The following is a 24,910-nucleotide window of genomic DNA, read 5'->3' on the forward strand; positions in this document are numbered from 1 at the left end:
ACCCAGCCCCCACAGGCCACCTATCGGGCACGACAGGACGCCACCCCAGAGCCTGATGCTGGTTCTGACTGAGGCAGGCTCCACACCACATCAGCACCTACTGCTGCAGGCAGGCGCTGCTGCCGCAGGCTGTCCCTGGCATGTGGACTGCGGGAGACACAGCAGTGGGTACGGAGGCGTCCTGACATAATGCCACAGAAACAGAGGACAAAGAAACGACGTTTGGGGATGGCTGGGCCCGAGACTTTCTGGGAGGAACACATACTGTCTTGTCCAACCTGAGGTGGCCCGCCTCATCTGTCACCACCAGGTCCCCCACCAACCCCCGCCTGCCCCTACCCACTTCTCCACAGTCACGGGCTCCCTTCTGAATCCACGAACCCTGCAAGCCCTGACCTGATCCCAGGGCTTGGCCTTGGATGCTCCCTGGGACCAGAATGCTCTGCCCACACTCCAGGCTGCAGCTCCAAGATCATTTCCTGACTGTGCCAGGAGAAGGCCCCTGCCCACCCAACCCCCATGCTTCGCCCAATCGTCTCCTCCACAGCATTACTGCAGCCCACACGTTCATCCTGCTTGAGGGCAGAGACCTGTCTCCGCCCAAGCGTTCAGTGCAGCACCCCGTCCAGGGACGGTGGCCGATACCCTCCCTAAACACAACCCCAGGTAGCACGCAAGAGAAAGAGCCTTAAGACACGTATTCAGGGTCATCCTCCTGTCTCGAGGGCTCGGTAAAACCCATGTCCCTGTGAGGAAGGGGACACACTGGTTGGTTTCTGCTCCCGGAACGAAGCCTGGCACACAGCATGCCTTTAATCAACGTGCCGGACGTGACTACGGACACACCAAGCAAGGCTGAGTTGTTCAGGTTTCACAAAAGAGCCTAGAATGCAAGGTGTGAAGAGAAAGAGGGTACGTGGCGCAGGTAAAAGGTAACTGCTTGGTAAATCTTCACATTCCACCTTCCCTGCAAAACGTCACCATGCAGTAAGACACCGACAGACAGACCCAGACAGAACACCAGGCAGAGGTGTGGGACACTGGCCAAGGGAAATCAGGACCGATGCCGAGGACACTAAGCCCAAGCTACACATCTCACTGCATTTTCAGGGGCTGACAGGAGACTACTGCTGTAAGGAGGCTAAACTGCTGGTGGAATTAAGGAGTATTCAGCAGGGCAGACAGAAGCTGAAGGCAGGCACTGCAGTGCCTTTTCATAGCTAGGGGCTGCCACACAGAACAGAGAATAAACTTTCACTGTGCTGCCGGGAGGGACAGGACACAGAACAATGCTGGCTCCACCGGTCTGACCTCAGCTGTCTCTCTCCCGACGGCACTGCCAGCCGCAGGGTGCCAGCTTCAGCGGGCCCTCACCAGCACCTGCCAGTCCTGCCGCATTTCCCATTCAGCCTGCCGCCCACTCTCCCGGACCCTGACCCTCTCCTCCTTCCTCCAGCCCAGCCGGGGCACTCCTTCAGCCCCTGGCCACACTCTCCCACACCCCGCTATCCACCCCTCCACTCACTCTTCCTTACTGCCCCCACGCACACACTGCACAGAATCCTACCAGGGTGCTTCTGAGCAGAGCCATGAACTGGAGGCCACCACATGCAGCGGCCACCTTTTCCCACACGGCTGGCAGGCAGGCAGACGTGGCCTAACCCTACTTGTCACTTTTTCTTCCAGGCATCAGGTCAAAGGAGGGATAGCTCTCAGCCCAGAATCCTGTCACCCCTTGCCGACCCTCCCTGTCCTATAGACCCTGCACTCATGGCAGAGACGGCACCACAGAGGGACAAATTCCTCCTCTGACGCTGGGACGAGGCGTCCTGGGCAGGCTGGGGACGCACCAGGATCCCCGGGCTTACAGCTGCCGTCGGCTTGCATGTGGCAAACAACCAGAAACTTAAAAAGTTCCTTCCGTAACCACCAGCTGGATACTTGAGAACCTACCTTTTCCTTGGTTGTGTTCCAATTTGCTTGACGGCCTGCTCTTCGGTGTAAAAGAGCAGGCTCCTTTGTGAAGTGGACACGAGCAGCACTTTATGGCTGTAGTCCAGCTGCACAATCGACGATGGCTCCTCTAACACCAGGTGGGAGTCACAGATGCCCTGGGAGAGAGGCGGTCCTGTTAAACTGGAGCAAGGTGGAGTGACAGCAACCCGACCTCCTGTGACCAGGAAATACCCTCGCTCTTATTTTTACTTAGGTCAAGTTACACTTTAAAATGCATGCTTTCTGCCTGACCTGTGGTGGCGCAGTGGATAAAGCATCGACCTGGAAATGCTGAGGTCGCCGGTTCGAAACCCTGGGCTTGCCTGGTCAAGGCACATATGGGAGTTGATGCTTCCAGTTCCTCCCCCCCTTCTCTCTCTCTGTCTCTCCTCTCTCTCTCTCTCTCTGTCTCTCCCTCTCCTCTCTAAAATAAATAAATAAATAAATAAAACTTTAAAAAAAAAAGCATGCTTTAACTCTCATCAGATTCGGTGTCAACCCACTGCAATGAAATTATCTAGAAAAGTCCTTAATAATGAGAAAATAGTCAATGTTAACATCTACCTCAGGCTACCTCAAGTTTGACAAGAGACATTAAAAATTCTGTATAGCCCTGGCCGGTTGGCTCAGCGGTAGAGCGTTGGCCTAGCGTGTGGAGGACCCGGGTTTGATTCCCGGCCAGGGCACACAGGAGAAGCGCCCATTTGCTTCTCCACCCCTCCGCCGCGCTTTCCTCTCTGTCTCTCTCTTCCCGTCCCGCAGCTAAGGCTCCATTGGAGCAAAGATGGCCCGGGCGCTGGGGATGGCTCTGTGGCCTCTGCCTCAGGCGCTAGAGTGGCTCTGGTCGCAACAGAGTGACGCCCCGGAGGGGCAGAGCATCGCCCCCTGGTGGGCAGAGCGTCGCCCCATGGTGGGCGTGCCGGGTGGATCCCGGTCGGGCGCATGCGGGAGTCTGTCTGTCTCTCCCTGTTTCCAGCTTCAGAAAAATGAAAAAAAAAAAAAAAAAATTCTGTATAATTTCTTTTAAGATGTTCTCAATGGAGAGTTCAAGAAGAATTCATAAAGATCTAAGCAGAAACATGTTGTGCCATGCATATTACTTATTCTATTATAACAATGCCTGACCAGGCAGTGGCACAGTAGATACAGCGTCGGGCTGGGATGCAGAAGACCCAGGTTCAAAACCCCAAGGTCGCCGGCTTGAGCGTGGGCACATCTGGCGTGAATGCAGGCTCACCAGCTTAAGTATGGGGCTGCTGCCTTGAGCATAGGATAATGGACTTGACGCCATAGTCTCTGGCTTGAACAAGGGGTCACTCGCTCTGCTGTAGCCCCCGAGCCAAGGCACATATGAGAAATAATCAATGAACAATTAAGAAGCTGCAACGAAGAATTGGTCATTCTCATCTCTCTCCCTTCATGTCTGTCCTTATCTATCTATCCCTCTCTCTGACCCTGTCACAAAAATAAATAAATTATAATAAATAAATTATTTATATATTTTTCTATATACTTATTATGACACGGGACTTTCTATAAAATTATGACAATGACAAGCGGAGTTCATATTTCCCTTTCCCCCCACAAAGAATTCAAAGTAATTTGGGGGACATTTTATCCTTGCCAACTGAAAGGGCCAAGAGGTTAGAAATAAATTTAAATGGTATTAAATATATTAAAAAACAAAAGTAGAATCCTAGAAGGCATTTTATTGCTAACACAAACTCTATTTCTTGGTGTCAGAGATCTGCCTGTATAAGCCACTCTTCTCCTGAACCAGTTTCTTCAGTTAAAATATACCGATGTGGTCGGATCGTTACAACAACATGGATGGACCTTGATAACATTATACTGAACGAAATCAGTAAATTAGAAAAAACTAAGAACTATATAATTCCATACATAGGTGAGGCACAAAAATGAGACTCAGAGACATGGACAAGAGTGTGGGGGTTACGGGGTTGGGGGGAGGAGAGGGAGGGGGTTGGAGGAGGGGAGGGGCACAAAGAAAACCAGTTAAAAGGTGACAGAAGACAACTGGACTTTGGGTGATGGGAATGCAGCATAATCAAATGTGAAAATAACCTAGAGATGTTTTCTCTGAACATATGTACCCTGATTTATCAATGTCACCCCATTAAAAAAAAAACAAAAATCTGGTAGAGCATCGGCCTGGTGTGCGGGAGTCCCGGGTTCGATTCCTGGCCAGGGCACACAGGAAAAGCGTCCATCTGTTTCTCCACCCTTCCCCCTCTCCTTCCTCTCTGTCTCTCTCTTCCCCTCCTGCAGCCAAGGCTCCATTAGAGCAAAGTTGGCCTGGGCGCTGAGGATGGCTCTGTGGCCTCTGCCTCAGGCACTAGAATGGCTCTGGTTGCAACAGAGCAACGCCTCAGATGGGCAGAGCATCGCCCCCTGGTGGGCATGTCGGGTGGATCCCGGTTGGGCACATGCGGGAGTCTGTCTGACTGCCTCCCCGTTTCCAGCTTCAGAAAAACACACACACACACACACACACACACACACACACACACACACACACACACAAAAGGCCCTGGCTGGTTGGCTCAGCGGTAGAGCGTCGGCCTGGCGTGCGGGGGACCCGGGTTCGATTCCAGGCCAGGGCACATAGGAGAAGCGCCCATTTGCTTCTCCACTCCCCCCCACCTCCTTCCTCTCTGTCTCTCTCTTCCCCTCCCGCAGCCAAGGCTCCATTGGAGCAAAGATGGCCCGGGCGCTGGGGATGGCTCCTTGGCCTCTGCCCCAGGAGCTGGAGTGGCTCTGGTCGCGGTAGAGCGACGCCCCGGAGGGGCAGAGCATCGCCCCCTGGTGGGCGTGCCGGGTGGATCCCGGTCGGGCGCATGCGGGAGTCTGTCTGTCTCTCCCCGTTTCCAGCTTCAGAAAAATACAAAAACAAACAAACAAAAAAAAAAAACCGATGTGGGCTCTGGTCGGTTTGCTCAGTGGTAGAGCGTCCACCAGGCATGTGGAAGTCCCAGGTTCGATTCCCAGCCAGGGCACACAGGAGAAGCACCCATCTGCTTCTCCACCTTTTCCCCCTCCTTCCTCTCTATCTCTCTCTTCCCCTCCCGCAGCCAAGGCTCCACTGGAGCAAAGCCCCAGATGGGCAGAGCATCACCTCCTACTGGGCTTGCTGGGTGGATCCCGGTCAGGAACATGCGGGAGTCTAACTGCCTCCCCGCTTCCAACTTCAAAAAAATACAAAAAAAATATATATATACCAATGTGCTGTCATAAATCTATTTTAGGGAAAAGAGAAAAGCGGCAATCAGACTAACTGGTAAAATCTACATAGAGTACAATTCACGCTTTTAGATACATAGTTCTATGAATTTTGACAAGCACACACAGCTATGTAACCACCACCACATTTAAGATACAGAAATCCACATTCCTCTCAAACACCAACGATTTTTTTAAGGAGATTTCCTGCCCACATTTGCAATTATGCAAATGGTAGCTTTTTAGTTTTTTACTTACCTTGGAATGCTATGAAATTTACTGTATTGAATTTTGCAAAAAACATACACCCTCTCATGTCTTCTTTTTGCAAATCTCACAGAATGCTTGTGTCTTTAAAAAGAAATAATCAGACGCTCAATAAAGCGGAGGGAAAATATGACTGCTAAGTACAGTGCTTCCTGCAGAGCGGTGCTCTCCGAGAGCCGCCGCAGGCAGGTCAGGCTGGGGAGCGGCAGCGGGGAAGCACACACACAGGGCCCTCAGCACCATCGCGGACACCTTCCTGCCGAGTGGCGGCTCTCAAAGTGTGAAAGGGCGGCCTGCGGTCCCAGAGGGTCCCCAGGACCCTTTCCAAGGGGTCTGCGAAGTCAAGATAATTCTCTTTGCTTTCTTTCTTTTTCTGTATGTGCCATGACCAGGGATCAAACCAGCACTTTGGAATGATGCTCTAACCAACTGAGCTATCCGGCCAGGGCAAAACCATTTTCATAATAATGCTAGGTTGCAGCAACCTTGTGCAGAGGGACACGTGTACTGATGGCACAAGAGTCAAGCTGGGGGAGCTGGGGGAGTCTCAGGGTGGCCACACTGAGCAGGACACCTGGCCCCACCCGTCCATGTGCCCTCACTCACCACCATGTGCTCGCAATAAAACACGCATTGCACTTACAAACATTTTTGATGCAGAGAAATGACAATTTCACTAACCCTTGGGCCTTGGGCACACGTGTCTGCATTTTGTCCACTGCGTACTAGTCCTCTGTTCTCTCTGGGGCAACTGCTTCCTCTCTGACACCGGGTTTACTTGAAATACTATAATTGTTCCAACTGCAGTATCTACCCAGAAAGAACAAAGCGAGCTTGTTCTTCAAGCACAAGTGACAGTATTTGTTGCTAATGATAAAATTCAAGTTCTCAAATGAAGATTAGAATTTGAAACCGTGGATCCGCCTTTGTGAACCTGAGAGATTCCCAACAGCTAAGAATTTTCCCCATCAGAATGATGGCAAGTCTTACAAAGCTGCTTTCTTCAATCTTATATAAATGTGTTAGCATTTGGCACTAAATGTATCAATATATTTTAAGTAACCAACGCATACGGTTACAAAATCATGCATGGCTCACAGAGCCATTCTGAGCACAGGACGGACAGGTAGATCTTACTGTTAACAGAGCAGAAAAAATTCACCCATACGGTTTCAATTCCACACTGTAACTAACCTTTAAAGAAACTACCATTGCTCAATTTGGGGACAGGACTAAAGAAGAATATCCACAGATCTCTGAAAGGCTATTAAAATACTCCTCCCATTTCTAACTACATGTCCTCTCAAGGCCCGAGTTTCTTTATATCCTCCAACCAAAACACTGTATTTGCAACAGACTGAATGCAGAGTCAGCTGTCTTCCGCTCAGCCGGATATGAAAGAGATTTGCAAAAATGTAAAGCTCCTCTTTTCACTTGCTTTGAAAATACAGGCAGTCCCAGAGTTATGTACGGGATAGGGTCTGCAGTTTCATTCTTGAGTTGAATTTGTATGCAAGTTGCAACACGTACTTTAACTTATTAAATGCAACTTAGACAGATGTTAATCTTAATACAGTATTTATTTTTACCTTTCTGTGCATATAAATACTTAACCATTTCAAACCTACAGAACCTACCTGGTTTGTAACCTGGGGAACTGCCTATAGTTATTTTCACAAGAATCTTATTTATGTTAATATAATATATTTATATAATAGGTTTATTATTATTTCCAAATAAAACCAATATTTTTAAATTTCGTAGTTTTGATTTCTAACACGGTACACTCACTAGCTACAACTCATATAAAAAACAGTGCGTTAGGGCCCTCTTTTTTAGAAGTGTAAATGGGTCCAGATACTAAACAGTGTGAACTACATACTACATAGAGAGTATCTGTTAATAGGTCAGTCTTGGGTGAGAGGGACAAAAGCCACTCAGCTGGTAGCTGCTGCATTCCTACCATGTGCTAGGAATGAAGGCTACATGGAAAAAGGCAAGGCTCGCGCCACCAGGGAGCTCCGTCTAGCTGGGCACAGGCAGGCATGAGGCACATGTGCCGGGGGAAAGGCTCGTGCTCTGGAGCAGAAGCTCAGCCTGCAGCCGAGCTCTGCCAGGCACTATTAGCTTGTGATCCTGGCCCAGTGACTGCGTCTCTTGGAGCAGTTTCCTCCGTTGACCAGTGTGAGAACACACAGCGTAGGGCACTATGAGAGGGTTAAATAAAGCAACAGACATGAGGGTAGGGCTGGACCAGTGTGCTGCCACCAAACCTCCCCATCTGCCACCCTCTCCCATACGAGGTCATGTCAGACAGGCTGGGCTTGGCTAGGGGCGAGCTGTCCACCCACTGAAAGCACTGACCTCTGTCCACAGTTATGATTAGAAAGAGTGTCACCTTGCTCCTCTAAACCCTTCAAGAAATTGGGAATGACAGTGACTACTTTTCTAACGAGTAGAAGAGACAATAGGAGAACGAAAAAAAAAAAAAAAAAAGAACCATCCAGTAGAAACAAAGGCCAACTCTTTAATCATAGAAGTAGAGGCTTATGAAACATAACAGCCCTGGTCGTATAGCTTAGTTGGTTGGAGCATCATCTCAAAGTGCAGAGGTTGCTAGTTTGATCTCTGGTCAGGGCACTTACAGAAACAGACTTGATGTTCCTGTTTCTCTCTCTCTCTCTTTCCCTTCTATTCTCACTAAAATCAATAAATAAAATAAAAAAATTAGAAAAGTCCCTGAAAGAAAGTTACAAATAACAAGATTATCACGGGACAATGATGAAGAATAAAAGCTGACTGACTAAAAATGCAATTATGAATATCATTTCTCCAAATGTAAGGTCAACAATATCTCTGACAATAATTTTACCTGGTCTAGATCCAGAGAAGAATAGACGATTTTTCCTTTGTCATCTCCAGAGAATAATTTCATCCCATTGGGGCTCCAAGCCAGGGCTGTGATGCTATTTTTGTGAATACCAGTGACATCAAATCTCCGAAGCTATGAATGCACAGAGATAAAAGGACAAGCACTGTGAGATGGAGCTATGGGCGCATGGTGGAGTGGAACCCTCCTATTTTTGGAGGAGCTGGGTTCCATCTGCCTATTTACCTTCAAAACCCAGAGAACAGCCAGAGAATACGAAGAAAAATTTAAATTATCATATATGCTTTTTGCCAAGTGTCCTACCGGAAACAAAAATGTTACCTGATTATAAAGAACACAGTGTTAAGCTTTTCTGAACGTGTATTTTCTAAGCAGATGAGGATTTCTCATTTTAAACTGCACGAGGGGCCCTGGCGGTTGGCTCAGTGGTAGAGCGTTGGCCTGGCGTGCAGGAGTCTCGGGTTCAATTCCCGGCCAGGGCACACAGGAGAAGTGCCCATCTGCTTCTCCACCCCTCCCCCTCTCCTTCCTCTCTGTCTCTCTCTTCCCCTCCCGCAGCCAAGGCTCCATTGGAGCAAAGTTGGCCCAGGTGCTGAGGATGGCTCTGTGGCCTCTGCCTCAGGCACTAGAATGGCTCTGGTCACAACAAAGCAATGCCCCAGATGGGCAGAGCATCGCCCCCTGGTGGGCATGCCAGGTGGATCCCGGTCGGGCGCATGCGAGAGTCTGTCTGACTGCCTCTCCGTTTCCAACTTCAGAAAAATACAAAAAATAAAAATAAAAATAAATAAAACATACGAGGAATTTGCTAAGAAGTTCAGAAACACTAGAATGACCAGTGCTGACCTGCTTGTTCCTCCCGGGCAACGAAGACACAAGCTGGAAAACCGCGACCCTCCCGGAGGCTGTGCCAGCAGCCACCAGGTCATCAAAGCAGCTCAGCAACTTCACCGTGGTGATGGCTTCTGTCTTTCCCTAGCGAGAAAACATCTGGTAACAACTCCTGTAAGCAGACTGGCTCTCAAAATGAACCACATTACCAGTAGAGGGGAACCTTCATCGGCTGCTGTACATATGCATTCCTGAGAGAACAGGCGTACAATTTAGAAAGATAATTAAACTTGTTAAAACCCTTTTATCTTTTCAGGGTTTTAATCTTTGAAATGACATTAAACACTACATTTCTGACAAAGGAAACGCTGGCCAATTAGGTGTGCACAGGCTGAGCGCCTACCAAGAGGGACTACGGAGGCCGGACAGGAGGTCTGTCCCCCAGGCAGGAGTGTGGGGCGAGGAGGGCCACCCCAGACCCCGCACTGCTTTCTCCCCTCAGCGGGGACCAGTCCCTCAACCATGGCGGTCCATGGCCATGCACACAGGCCCATGCAGGGTCAGTGAGACAGGGTATCAGGAAGTGCTTTAAAAATGAATCCTGGTGTATTTTGGTCCTTAGATCAATAAGTAACATGAACTCAAGCTGAACAGACTGGTTTATTAAGCATGTGTACAGGCACTGCACCAGTGCAGGCTTCCAAGTCCATTTAAGTGACCATTTCTTTATTTTGAAACCATTCATTCAGAAAAGTGACATAACTGTTTGACCTTGCTGACATATGGCAAGACCTCCAATAAGCCACTGGGATCCCTGCTGTGGTCACTTAGGTGGTAGTCAGTCTGCCAGAGGCAAGCACACCCTCCACGCAGGGTACTGAGTCAGCTGCCATGGTAACATAAACTAAACTGGGCTGCAGTCACCCCTTAAAGCCTGGCTGTGGCAACAGGAGAAACCGCCCCAGGCAGTGGGGATGCTAATGACTAAGCTCACTGTCATCCGGTACTTCAGAGCTTGAGGGGTCCTCAGGGGCTATAAACACCTCTGGAGCCAGACTGTGACCCAGGGTGAGGACTGTACATGAAGCTGCAGGAAGGAACAGAGGAGCCCTCAAAGAGGCCCTATTTTGCTGCTGTGTCAATGAGAGGCGTCCGGGGAAGGTGCAGAGACGGGGAGGGGCCTGGCAGGAAGACCAGCCAGAACCTTCGCAGTCATCAGGCTGGAGGTACTATGTGCTCACCCTGAGAAGTAGCAAAGTGAACAGATGGAGGCAGCAGACTCTGACGAAGACAGGAGACCCTCAAGACCCGGTTAGTGGTGAGAAGCAAACAGCCCCTCATGTGTGCTGAGCATGTGCTGGTGCCGGCCAGCTAGTTAGCTACACACGGTACAGGTGTTGTCTCAGGAGTTCTCAGACAACCACATGCAGAGGCACCATGGTCGTCCTCACTGTACAAAGGGCAAGGTCTCAGGCCCCAGTGTGCCTCTCCAGAGGCCTTGCCCAGACTCACTGCCCTGTGCTCCCTGTGAGTGGATCCACAGGCCTGGAGGGGAGGACGGAAGGCTAGGGAGGCTTGCGGAGAGGAAGGACAGGGAAAGACTTCATCACCTGGGATGCAGGTAACATGAGTTGGTAGTGTTCCGTTAGTAGGACCTAACTGTTTGAGGGGTGAAGTGCTTTAGACATTATACAGATGTTTTAGACATTATAGTCTTTTTTTTTTTTAATGAGAGAGAGAGAGAGAGAGAGAGAGAGAGAGAGAGAGAGAGAGACAGGGAGACAGGAACAGATAGGAAGAGTTGAGAAGCATCAATTCTTTGTTGTGGCTCCTTAGTTGTTCATTGATTGCTTTCTCATATGTGTCTTGACCGGGGAGCTACAGCAGAAAGAATGACCCCTTGCTCAAGCCAGCGACCTTGGGCTTCAAGCCAGTGACTGTTGGGCTCAAGCCAGTGACCATGGGGTCACGTCCATGATCCCATGCTCATGTCAGCAACCCTGCGCTCAAGATGGTGAGCCCACGCTCAAGCCAGCGACCTCAGGATTTTGAACCTGGGTCCTCTGTATCCCAGTCCGACGCTCTATCTACTAACTCCAATGCTCTGTCCACTGACCCCTTGCTCAAGCCAGCGACCTTGGGCTCAAGCCATGGGGTCATGTCTATGATCCCTTGTTCAAGATGATGAGCCTGCACTCAAGCTGGATTGAACCCACAGTCAAGCCAGCGACCTCGGGGTTTTGAACCCAAGTCTTCAGTGTCCCAGGCTGACGCTCTATCCATTGCACCACCACCTGGTCAGGCTAGACATTATATCTTGATGTGGTAGCAGGATGCTGTGAAGAGAATATTTTCCCTGGGAATTTGTAATTATGAAAACCACCATCACATCATCAGTCATAATCATTTATTGGAAATTTTGTCCTGTCATAGTACAAATTTACAACAATTTGTAATTTTTCTCAATGAATGGTTTCAAAATAAAACTCATCCCACTCAGATGGGCTGGAAGCCCGAGTATCTGTGTGCAGTGCTTACACACGTCATGCTATTCAATAAACAAATGTTCTAAGCCTAAGTCAATGTTATTTAATATGATCTTTAATAAATGTTACCGTTCTGCACGTAAGAATCAAAGCATCCTGGCTCTGGCCGGGTGGCTCAGTGGAAAAAGCGTGCTTCCAGCATGCCAGAGGTTGTGGGTTTGACCCCTATCAGGGCATGTATGAGAAGCAAGCAATGACAATACAACTAAATGGAACAACTAAGTGAAATGAGTTGATGCTTCTCCTTCCTCTCTCCCTTCCTCTCTCTCTCTCCCCTCTTTCTCAAATCAATGGGAAACCCCCCCACAAAATATCCTAAAAATCACATTTAACTACACTTCATAGAAACAAAATATGAGGCTTCAACTTTGGACAGTATCAGTCTAGCTATTCGGAAAAACATTTCTCTCCAAACACCTAGAAATGCTAAGTAAGATACATAAAACATACTTCTAAACGCACAAGTGATCTCTAGAAAATAAAATACATCTACAGGAGCCAAAAACAAAGAGGACACTACCAAACCAGAACAGAAGCCACCCCTGAAGCTGCAGGCTTCCCTGGAACTGCCTGGCCAGCACCTGGGCCTCGGTGTTCCGAGCTGGGCAGAGAAGGAGGGCAAGGCTTCAGGCCAGATGAGGTGGAGAGCTGGAACCGATATCCCCTGCAAAAACCTGAACCCCTGGGGACCCAACCCTCAGAAGAACTAGGGGGAAGTGGATTTGCTGGCCGATGGAGCTGACAAGGAACTCTGTCTTATCTCAGGCACTGATAGGAGTAAATAAAAAAGAATCTTTCAGGCTCTGGCTGGTTGGCTCAGTGGTAGAGCGTCAGCCTGGCGTGCAGGAGTCCTGGGTTCGATTCCTGGCCAGGGCACACAGGAGAAGCGTCCATCTGCTTCTCCACCCCTACCCCTCTCCTTTCTCTCTGTCTCTCTCTTCCCCTCCCGCAGCCAAGGCTCCATTGGAGCAAAATTGGCCCCGGGCGCTGAGGATGGCTCCATGGCCTCTGCCTTAGGCGCTAGAATGACTCTGGTCGTAACAGAACAACGCCCCAGATGGGCAGAGCATCGTCCCCTGGTGGATATGCCAGGTGGATCCCGGTCGGGCACATGCGGGAGTCTGACTGCCTCCCCGTTTCCAACTTCAGAAAAATACAAAAAAAAAAAAAAGAATCTTTCCTAAGAATCTATAGTTCCAAGCCTGCCACACTAAGCATCAGTGTTTGAATTTTTCTTCTCCACTCAAAAGAAGCTTCGTGCCAGGCAATTTAACTGAAGAGCTTCTATGTGAGTAGCACCCCACAGGGCCCACCCAGCAGAGTGAACAGAAACCCCATCTGTGGGGCACAGTCTCGACCCAGGCCCTTTAGCATCTGCACATGTTAGGATCAGCCACATAGCTTATAGTTGGCAATGACCATATGGAAACAGGCCCTATGGAGAAGAGTCAACTAGAAAAGTCAATAATAGAATTGGATGATCCCTCACCCAAGTATTTCATTTAGATTGGAGAGATCCAGCTCATTAAAAAAAATGTTTAAAATTTTAAAAGAAATAGGCCCTGGCAGGTTGTCTCAGTGGATAGAGCGTCGGCCCGGCATGTGGACATCCTGGGTTCAATCCCCATTCAGGACACACAGGAAAAGTGATCCTCTGCTTCTGTCCTCCTTCTCTTTCTCTTCCCGCCTGCAGCTGGTGGCTCGACTAGCTCTAGAGTTGGCCCAGGGTGCTGAGAATAGCTCTTTGGGCCGAGCATCAGCCTTAGGAGTTAAGGATAGCTTGGTTGATTTGAGCATCAGCCCCTGATGGGGGTTGCCGGGTAGATCCTAGTCAGAGCGCATGCAGGAAGGAGTCTGTCTCTATCTCCTCTCCCTTCACTTAAAAAAAAATTTATCTTACCATACATGACAGTGCAAAATGGTACAAGCTGGTCTCCAAACTCCACATGTATGATGCATTGAATACTACTTAGGTTTACCGAAATTCTTTTTGTCTATTGCACATGACATGTAAATGCTTTGCACAGTGCAAAAGGTTGTCCAAATGAGCCTACAAGTTTCAAAGCTATCTAAGACAACCTCAATAGTATTTTCATCAGTGATACAGGTTGATAAGAGGCAATCACCCTGAAATTAAGCAAATCAACTAAGATCACTGAGTCTATAATCTTCATACAACACAAGAGTGGTTAACTCTTTCATGGACTGGCACAGAATTTCTGACACCTGGCAGCTGGAAAACACTGGGTTAGGGCATCATCCCAAAACACCAAGGTCATGTGTTCAATTGCCAATCAGGGCACATACAACAAAGTGGAATAACAAATACTTTTCTCTCTCTTTCTCCCCCCTTCCTTCCCTCTCTAAAATCAATCAATTAAAAAGATTCATGAGAAAAACACACACACATATACCCTACAATGAGACAGTAAAACCTCAAAGGCAATGACAAGAGAATATGTCAGAAAAAAGGCAAATAAGAAAATATAAATTATTTTAAAAAAACAGACTGGAACAATGTAGTCCAGAAGACAGTGGAATATCATCTTCTAACTACTAAGAGAAGAAACTGTTAGCCTATAGGTATACCCGTCTAAACAATTCAAAGACAATCACAGAGACATTCAGACAAACAAAAATATCACAAGTACTTAGCACCAAAAGACCAAAGCACGAGCACTACTAAAGGATGCATTCCAGAAAGAAGGAAAATGCTTGCAAAGGGAGAACTGAGATGTGACAAGGAATGATGAGTGAAGAAGTTGGCAAAAACACGAGGGAATCTAAATGACTATAACATGCAATAATAATGTCCAATTTGAGTAATTAAAAATAGAATAAAAACACTAGACAGTTGAATGTATGATGAGAAAGGCCAGACAGACACCATAAGAAAACACCATAAGAAAAACAGTTGACTCTTGTACAATATGGGGTGGGGGGGGGGGGGGGGACAGGGACATGCAGTTGAAAATCCACGTATAACTTTTTTTTTTTTTTACAGAGAGAGAGTCAGAGAGAGGGATAGAGAGATAGGGACAGACAGGAACAGAGAGAGATGAGAAGCATCAATCATCAGTTTTTCGTTGTGACACCTTAGTTGTTCATTGATTGCTTATTTCTTTTATTTTTTTTTATTTTTATTTTTCTGAAGCTGGAAACGAGGAGGCAGTCAGACAGACTCCCGCAGGCGCCCGACCGGGATCCAACCGGCACGCCCACCAGGGGGCGATGCTCTGCCCATCCGGGGCGTTGCTCTGTTGCGACCAGAGCCACTGTTGCGCCTGAGGCAGAGGCCACAGAGCCATCCCCAGCGCCCGGGCCATCTCTGCTCCAATGGAGCCTTGGCTGCGGGAGGGGAAGAGAGAGACAGAGAGGAAGGAGAGGGGGAGGGGTGGAGAAGCAGATGAGCGCTTCTCCTGTGTGTCCTGGCCGGGAATCGAACCCGGGACTTCCGTACGCCAGGCCGACGCTCTACCACTGAGCCAACCGGCCAGGGCCATGATTGCTTTCTTATATGTGCCTTGTCTGTGGGCCTTCAGCAGACGAGTAACCCCTGTTCAAGCCAGCTTGTTGGGCTCAAGCTGGTGAGCCTTGATCAAACCAGATGAGCCCACACTCAAGCTGGCGACCTCGGGGTTTCAAACTTGGGTCCTCCGCATCCCAGTCTGACGCTCTATCCACTGCGCCACTGCCTAGTCAGGCAGGATATAATGAAATATACAAAAATCAGTTGTCTATATAGGAGCAACAAAAAGCCTGGAGCTGAAATAAAGCTGTTATACAGTCCTTATATTATCTGTGAAGTGATGTAATACTTGACAGCAGACTGAAATAGAAAAAAAAACCTCCGCTTTCTGACTCTGAGTCTTTCTTCTTCCACAGTACACTTCATTTAAGACACTATGGTCACCAAATATGGGAGGGGTTTCCCCATGACAACAAGCAAGTCTCTGACACCAACTGGATGCCCTACATGTTAACTCAATTTTGATACATCTATCTGGAGATGGCATCTGATCCCACAGGCTGAGGGCTCAGCCCACAGGCCTGCACGCCCCTTGAGACCAGTGCTTTTAGACTGAGGGTGTAGATTAAGGGTTCCAATGACTCACTTCTCGGGTTCGATTAATTCGCCAGAGTGGCTCACAGACCTCAGGGGAACACTTCCAAGCTTTTAATCATGGCGTGGTGTTCCTGCTGACCAGCCCTCACCAGGAACCCAATCAGACTCACCTCCGTAGAACAGAAGACGGTCCCATTGCTCTTATCATTTAGGAACTTACAAGAGTTTGAGGAGCCCTGTGTCAGGAATGGGTCAAAGACCAGACACTAGAAAAAGAGATGCTCCTAGTGCTTTTATCACTTAGAAATGGATGAGGGTTTTAGGAGCTCTGTGCCAAAACCAGCAACAGAGACCAATATATATGGTTTTTTTCTTAGTATTTCACAACTGAGATAAACTAAAGGACACATATTGCAAGCCCTAGAAAAACTGCTATAAATATAAAACAGCTAGGGCCTGGCCTGTGGTGGCGCAGTGGACGGAGCATTGACCTGGGACGTTGAAGTCGCCAATTCAAACCCCAGGCTTGATTGGTCAAGACACAAAATGAGAAGCAGCTACTATGAGTTATGCTTTCCCTTCCCTTCCTTTCATTCTCTCCTATCTCTAAAATCAATTTAAAAAATAAAAACAAATAAAACAGGTAGAGCCTAATAAAACATAGTGAACATAAAATAGAAATATGAAAAAAAATGCAAAAGGCAGCAAGAGAAGAAAAAAAAATAATAAGTGGAACAAACAGAAAACAATCATCAAGATGGTAGACTTAACCAATTATTCTCAACTGGGGGCATTTTCACCTCCCCCCCCATGAGGACATTTGGCAACATCTGGACTTTGCTACAACTTGGGAGGTAGGTACTACTACTGTCACTAGCAGGTAGAAGCCAGGGATGTGCTAAACATTCTACAAAACAGGACAACACCCCCACCACCACCAAAATGTCAACAGTATCAAGGTCAAGAAACCCTGACTTAAACCCAACCACGTCGCCTGACCAGGCGGTGGCGCAGGGGATAGAGCGTTGGACTGGGATGTGGAAGACCAATGCGGAAGACCCAGGGTCGAGACCCTGAGGTCGCCAGCTTGAGCACAGGCTCATCTGGTTTGAGCAAGACTCACCAGCTTGAGCCCAAAGGTCGCTGGCTCAAGCAAGGAGTCACTCGCTCTGCTGTAGCCCCCGGTCAAGGCACATATGAGAAAGCAATCAATGAACAACTAAGGTGCTGCAATGAAGAATTGATGCTTCTCATCTCTCTCCCTTCCTGTCTGTCTGTCCCTATCTGTCCCTCTGTCTGACTCTGTCTGCCACAAAAATAAACAAACAAACAAATAAATAAATAAACCCAATCACGTCAATAAATATAAATGGTCTGAATATGCCATTGTCATAGTGGATAAAGTATGATCCAACTTCAGGCTATATACTTTAGATATAGAGTAATGCACTTTATCTATAAAGGCACAGATAAACTAATAAGAACGGAGACTATAGCCTGACTAGGCAGTGGTACAGTGGATAGAGTGTCAGACTGGGATGCAGAGGACCCAGGTTTGAAATCCTGAGGTGGCCGGCTTGAGCGTGGGCTCACCAGCTTGAACACAGGGTTGCTGGCTTGAGCCCAAAAGTCATTGGCTTGAAGCTTAAGGTTGCTGGCTTGAGCAGGGGTCACTCACTCTGATATAGCCCCCTGGTCAAGGCACATATGAGAAAGCAATCAATGAACAACTAAGGTGCCACCACAAAGAATTGATGCTTCTCATCTCTCTCCCTTCCTTCCTGTCTGTCCCCCTTTCTCTGTCAATAAATAAATAAATAAATAAATGAGACTATATACCATGTAAACTCTAATTATAAGAAAGCAGAGGCCCTGGCTGGTTGGCTCAGCGGTAGAGCGTCAGCCTGGCGTGCGGGGGACCTGGGTTCGATTCCCGGCCAGGGCACATAGGAGAAGCGCCCATTTGCTTCTCCACCCCCCCTTCCTTCCTCTCTGTCTCTCTCTTCCCCTCCCGCAGCCAAGGCTCCATTGGAGCATAGATGGCCCGGGCGCTGGGGATGGCTCCTTGGCCTCTGCCCCAGGCGCTAGAGTGGCTCTGGTCACGGCAGAGCGATGCCCCGGAGGGGCAGAGCATCGCCCCCTGGTGGGCAGAGCATAGCCCCTGGTGGGCGTGCCGGGTGGATCCCGGTCGGGCACATGCAGGAGTCTGTCTGACTGTCTCTCCCCGTTTCCAGCTTCAGAAAAATACAAAAAAAAAAAAAAAAAAAGAAAGCAGAAGTAGGTTCTGGCCGGTTGGCTCAGTGGTAGAGTGTCGGCCTGGCGTGCAGGAGTCCCGGGTTTGATTCCCAGCCAGGGCACACAGGAGAAGCGCCCATCTGCTTCTCCACCCCTCCCCTTCTCCTTCCTCTCTGTCTCTCTCTTCCCCTCCTGCAGCCAAGGCTCCACTGGAGCAAAGTTGGCCCGGGCGCTGAGGATGGCTATGTGGCCTGTGGCCTCTGTCTGCCTCAGGTGCTAGAATGGCTCTGGTTGCAACAGAGTGACGCCCCAGATGGGCAGAGCATTGCCCCCTGGTGGGCATGCCGGGTGGATCCTGGTCAGGCGCATGCGAGAGTCTGTCTGACTGCCTCCCCATTTCTTACTTCAGAAAAATACAAAAAAGAAAGCAGAAGTAGCTACTTTAATACCAAAGGAATATTACCAGAGATAAAAAGAGACATTTTATAGTAATAAAAGGATCAATTCAACAAGACATAACATTTTATTAACCAATGGTCACCCCAATAAAGTAATTTTTAAAAGAACATAAGACGACATAACAACCCTAACTGTATAGGTACCTAATGACAGAGCTTTAAAATGCATGAAGCAACACAAAGTGTGCATGTACTTAATGCTACTGAACACTTAAAAATGGTTAAAATGGTAAATTTTATGTTATATACATTTCACCACAATAAAAAGTACCTAAAGCAGAAACTGACCGAACTAAAATGAGAAAAATAAAACACACAATTTTGGCTGGAGATGTCAGCGCTCCTCTCACAGCGGTTGACAGAACAAGTAGACAAAACCAAACAAACAAAAAAACCAGTAAGGCCACAGAAGTCTTGAAAGACTGAACCGCACTATTACACTAATTTGTGTCTTCCAAAAAGCAGGCCCTGAGGCTGGCATTACACTCGTAAGGCATCTACTCGGAGGCACAGAGCACAGTGCAGGGTCCGCAGCTGGAAGGGAGGCGGTAGGAAGGAGGGCTGGAACAGTCACCTCAGACTGCGCTGCGGCTCACAAAAGTTTCGGCCAAGCCAATAGCGACACCCAAGCCGCAGTCACCTGTCGGAGGACTGACCTGTTTCACAGGCTCGACTCTGTCTGCCTAGGTTCCCAGCAGCGCGCAGGCACTGGCTGGGAGCAAGTGGTCTCGGAACAAGCACGGTGGTGGACTGAGTGACCTTCAACTATGGTCCCAGCATAGGAGTCACTGAGATTAGGTCATTACCAAGCAACACATGGAGTAAACACACAGACAAACATTCTATGTTATTTAAAGAGATCAAATATTTGAGGGTTACTTTTTATAACTGAATCAGGATGCACAAAATCTTTTTTAGGCTATCCAAACACTCAACACTAAAATCCACTATTAGTATTTCCATTTCATAAAACCAATCCTTCATTCAACACATTATTTAAAAATAGGCATTTTACTGCACTAACCCTATTAAAACAGTAATCTAATACTGTTTTTCACACAAGTCTACAAATAGAGATGGACCTCACTAACCTTCAATAGTTGCTAGTTTCGAATGAGATGAGCAGTGAAGCTGGGTTAAGCAGTTAAGTGTTTATGGATGGCTTTGCTGTGCTGAGTGTGGGGGACACAAACCATTAGGCTGCTTTCAGGGGGTTCACAGCCCGGGAGAGGGAGCAAGACCCATCAACAGGAACCAAGCACCGTCAGCACTGACGCACACATGCAAGGAGTCACGGAAGGAGGTGGTCCGCTCCAACAGATGCAGAAGAGGGGAGGGCAGGCGAGGGTGCTGCCTTCGGGATGCCTCACGCATGGTCCTGTCCTTGTTTTCATTTTAAAATGATGATATATGATCACACACATGACACAATGCACAACACAACTAGACACAACAGCTTGAAGAGTTATGAAACGAGCACCTGCGAGTCTCCGTCTGGCTTGGGAAAGGGAACGTCAGGCACAACTCCGAAACCCTCTGTGCCCTCCTCCCTGACTCACACCCAGACACCAACATCACCGCCCTGCAACTGGGACTAGTCACGGCCTTGCCCTGCTCAGAGCTTCCCCACAGGTGCACGTGTTAGTACACATGAAGTGTGCAGGTCTGCCACAGACAGGGCCGCACTGGGGAGTGAGCACGTGGAGGTGTGGCTCCCAGCCTTCCTGTCCCTGGTGCTCAATCTCGTTGGTGTCCTGTTGTTGATCAGCCCAGGGAGGCTGTCTCATGATCAACTAATGCACAAGAAGTGGAAGTTTAAGCCAAAAATCCAACTTATTTATTATTTTACAGTCGAACAAATCTGAATTAACTATAAGTATGAATTATACATTCCTCCCACATGGCTGATGTAAATGGGTAGCAAGTTTTAGACCAAAAAGTTTCTTGACAAGCTATACAGAACAATTCCTTTTTAAAAAAAAATTATTTCCGGCCCTGGCCGATTGGCTCAGAGGTAGAGCATCGGCCTGGCGTGCGGAAGTCTCGGGTTTGATTCCCGGCCAGGGCACATAGGAAGAGCTGAACACAGAATGGATGAGCTCTGAGATGGACAGTGCCCTGGCAGAGACAGAGGAGCAGATCTCAGGCCAGAGTCAGACTGAACTGTTCCTGAAGGAAGTGGGTAGTCTGCTGTAGAACGGGCCAGATTCCCTGTACAGCTGGGTGTGGGGGTCCCTTTGCGAGCCATGACCCCCTTGGCGTGCTGGCTCTAACGCTTCAGTGGTTTCATTAGAAATGGCTCCGTGGCCCTGGCCAGGTGGGTCAGTGGACAGAGCCTCATCCCGGTGCACTGAGGTTGCGGGTTTGATCCACAGTCAGGGCACAGATGAGAGGCACCCAGTGAGTGCATAACTACAGGGAACTAAGTGGACCATGAGTTAATGCTTCTCTCTCTATCTCTCCCTCCGTCCCTCCCCCCTCTGCCCCTCCCTCCCCCCTTCTCCCCCTTTCTCCCTCCATTCCCCCTCAAATCAATGGAAATATTTTTTTTTTTAATCTTTCTGAAGCTGGAAACGGGGAGGCAGTCAGACTCCCGCATGCGCTCAACCGGGATCCACCCAGCACGCCCACCAGGGGGCGATGCTCTGCCCATCTGGGGCATCACTCTGTCGTGACCAGAGCCACTCTAGCACCTGGGGCAGAGGCCAAGGAGCCATCCCCAGCGCCCGGGCCATCTTTTGCTCCAATGGAGCCTCGGCTGAGGGAGGGGAAGAGAGAGACAGAGAGGAAGGAGAGGGGGAGGGGTGGAGAAGCAGATGGGCGCCTCCCCTGTGTGCCCTGGCCGGGAATTGAACCCGGGACTTCTGCATGCCAGGCCGACGCTCTACCACTGAGCCAACCAGCTAGGGCCTCGGGGGTACTTCTTGTTGCCTCATATGACAATGTAACTTCCTCAAACAGAAATCCAATAATCAAAAAACTTAAAGAGAAAAAGTTTGATTGGAAAGAAGCCGAGAATGTTTCCTGCACAAACCCGTCACCATCAGGACAGCAAGCAGCCTGCTTTCTTAGGCCCCTGGCGGGCAGCTTTCCTTTAATGCACAAAAGTGTTCCATGGGACAAAAGTGCACCAGGGAACAAAAACAAGCTCCCTGTGCACAGGCTCGCGGGGACGGGAGGTCTGACGAGCTCTCTTCATGGGCCTCTCGGGCGCAGCGAGGTCAGCCTTCAGGAGAGACTGCTGGCACACAAATAACCAACAGATCTGAATATTTTCAAATATTTAAAAAGACAAATAAGATACAAATTCATTAAACTTTTAAGAATTGTTTCACTTTTCCTTCTTTTACTAACAAAGAACTATAGTTTCAAGTTTGAATATTTATACACATTAGTAATCTAAAAGTTAAAGGCATCTGCTTTTCTAGAATAATTTCCTTAACTTCCTAGTAAAAACTGGAGTAGGGACTGTCCAGTGGACTTGAAGGAAGTCCCTGGGGTGGGGGACTCTTGCCCTAGCGAACAAGACATAAGGCCAATTACCCATAAAGAAAAACAACTGGACAGCCAGCAGATCTCAGCAGTCAAGAGACAATGCAATAATACCTTTAAAGCGCTGAGGAAAGATAACCACTGTCCCATATCACCTTTGGACCCACACCTATACGTCACTCAAATGATCATATATATGTGGATTTTCTGAATTCCCTATTGTTTCAATGACCTATTTATCTAGTCTTGTGCTAATACCACATTGCTGCCAGACCTGTGCTGGCACAGTGGATAGAGCATCAATCTGGAATGCTGAGGCTGCCAGTTTGAAACCCGGGGCTTGCTTGGTCAAGGCACCTACGAGAAGCAACCGTTTCTCACTCCCCCTATGCCTCTCTCTATCCTCTCTTTAAAATCAATAAATAAAACTGCACATCCCCTTAATTACTGAGGCTTTATAAGTGTTATTACTCAGGAGAGCAACTTCTCCCCTCTTGTTCTTTTTTCCCATTTGAGAGAGAAGGGGGGAAACGGAGAGAGAAGCACCACTCGTTATCACTTAGTTGTGCACCCACATCAGTATGCTTCTCATACGTGCCCTGACCAGGCCTCAAACTGGTGATCTCGGTGTCAAGCAGCAACCCAAGGATCAAACTGGCGACCTTGGAGCTCCAGGAAGATGTTCTATCCATTGTGTCACCAGCCAGGGCACCATCTTGTTCTTTTTTCACTAGTATCTTGCTTCTTTTGGGCTCCTTACAGTTTCATATACATGATTTTTAATTGATTGGTTTTGGAGAGGCAGAGAAAGGAAGGGAGAGAGAGAGAGAGAGAGAGAGAGAGAGAGAGACACAGAAGCATTCATTTGTTGCTCCACTTAGTTGTGTATTCATGGGTCACTTCCACATGTGGCCTGACTGGGGATCGAACCCACAACCTTGGTGTTCCAGGACAATGTTCTAACTGACTGAGCTAACCAGCCAGGGCCCACATACATTTTAAATCATCCTGCCAATTGCCATTAAGAAAAACTTACTGGAATTAAATTGAACTTAGAACAAATTAGGGAGCATGGACATCTAATAAAATATGACTTTTGTGGTGAATCGCTGTAAAGACATCAGAAAGCTGAATCCCAGCAACAAATGACCTAGCGATGGCGGTCTGAAGGAAACAGAAGCTGGGAGACGCCACTGGAACCCTCCCTGGAGGGCAATGCCACCGACACTCCAGATTTAGATCTTGGGATGTTTATCGGCGGGCCTCGGGGTGTCTTCCACAGGGAAAGACGAGGGAAGCACAGGAAATGCATCTTTGGCTGATGTGGTGAGACAAAAGCTCCCATTTCTGTGTCACCTTAAAAAACACAGTAGATACATCAGGGAAACATTTACAGCATTTTAAAGCATGAGCTTTCTAACAGCTCCATCGTCACGGAGTGCTGCTTACTCTCTCCAGGTCTTTGTTCGGCTCTGTTCTTGGTCAGCCCTCCCCCTGAAGCTCACTTAAAGAGGGCCCACCCCTGCTGGCACCCCTCCGTCTCTGGTTCGCCTTCCCCTCAGCATGTCACCACCTGTCTGTGCACATGCTGACGTTTCTGGCTCTCCCTACTGGAGTCCCAGCTCCGCGTGGGCAGGAACTCTGCATGTGGGGCACGACTGCATCTCCAGGGCCTCCCTGCATCTCCAGGGGCCCGGCCCATGGTGAGCACTGGACCAATACAAACTGGGTGAGCACACCGGGACAGCCAGTGTGGCAAAGTGGCTGAAATGAGGACCAGAATGGCTGTGGTTGGGGCAGAGTTCCAAGGGCAAAGCCAGGAAACTGCAACAGCCTGCTGAGTGCTGACAGGAGAGATCATACGTTTCATTTCAAAACAGAAAATCAGAAACTCAGGGCAAGTCATCCTTCTGACCTATCCCTACCCACATCACACCAGCAATGTAACAAGTCTGTAGCATTTCCGTACTTATTATTATCATCTCCTCGCTGCATCTCCGCTTGCCTTTGGCACTCACTACCCAGACTTCTTGTGTCTGCATCTGCTCTCTCCTACTGACTTGCAGAGAAAAAGACAAGGTTTCCAAAAGCATTATTCTTGAAAACATATGCCAGGCTCTATTGGTCACATAAAAGGTCTGCTTTCTTCTTCAGGAACATAATCCATTTAAAAACATGCTCTTTCAATGCCATACATGGTATCTTAGAGGGCAAACTAACTTTTATTTTTATTTATCTTCCCATTAAATCTTAGATTTTCCCTAAATTAAACCAGTTAGCGCATCTCTCGGTGTTCCCTTAGAAATCCCAGAGACCCTGAATCTGGTTTCCACTGTCTTTCGCATCCAGACTTTTGTGAAGGCTGGCCCTCTTTCACAGGAAGTGAGCACAATGGTCAGGCTGCCGTGTGGCTTGGAGCAAGCGCTTTACTGTTTACCTGCAGAACATGGGGATTGTACCAAACGATTCTAAGACCCAACCAGCTCTGAAGACGAAACTGACAACAATAACAACATAAACACTTAATTCATCTCTAGGATCATACGCTAATGACTGAACCAAAGCTCAAACAAGTTTTTGTATCACTGTATTCATACAAGTAATATATAAATGTTATTACAAAAAAATTCTAATAATTCCACAGTATTAAAGTAAAAAAAATACTTCCCCTTCATACCCACCCCCACCTTACTGCATTCTCAGCCCCCACCAGAGTTAGGTAATCACGAGCCACAGTGTGGGGGGTTTCCTATGTGCTTTACACGCAGACATGTAGCTTTACTTTCAAACCCTAACATTCTAACTCCAAATTCTGTGCTCTTCCCAAAACAGAATTTTAATTTCCTACATTTTCTGTTATTTTCCACAATTATAAGTTTGTATTCTTTAT

At 48.1% G+C, this 24,910-nt stretch overlaps 1 protein-coding gene across 1 annotated transcript in view; it reads right to left on the minus strand.

Moving 5' to 3' along the window:
• TECPR2 (tectonin beta-propeller repeat containing 2) overlaps positions 1-24,910 on the minus strand; it is a 103,424-nt gene that overhangs the window by 67,390 nt on the left and 11,124 nt on the right. The window contains exons 3-5 of the mRNA XM_066343940.1: positions 9,239-9,367; positions 8,375-8,506; positions 1,954-2,111 (exon numbers count right to left, since the gene is read on the minus strand). Coding sequence (XP_066200037.1) covers positions 1,954-2,111; positions 8,375-8,506; positions 9,239-9,367 — 419 coding nt within the window. The remainder of the gene's footprint in view (positions 1-1,953; positions 2,112-8,374; positions 8,507-9,238; positions 9,368-24,910) is intronic.

The sequence above is a fragment of the Saccopteryx leptura genome, chromosome 6, assembly GCF_036850995.1.
Source record: "Saccopteryx leptura isolate mSacLep1 chromosome 6, mSacLep1_pri_phased_curated, whole genome shotgun sequence".
NCBI lineage: Eukaryota > Metazoa > Chordata > Mammalia > Chiroptera > Emballonuridae > Saccopteryx > Saccopteryx leptura.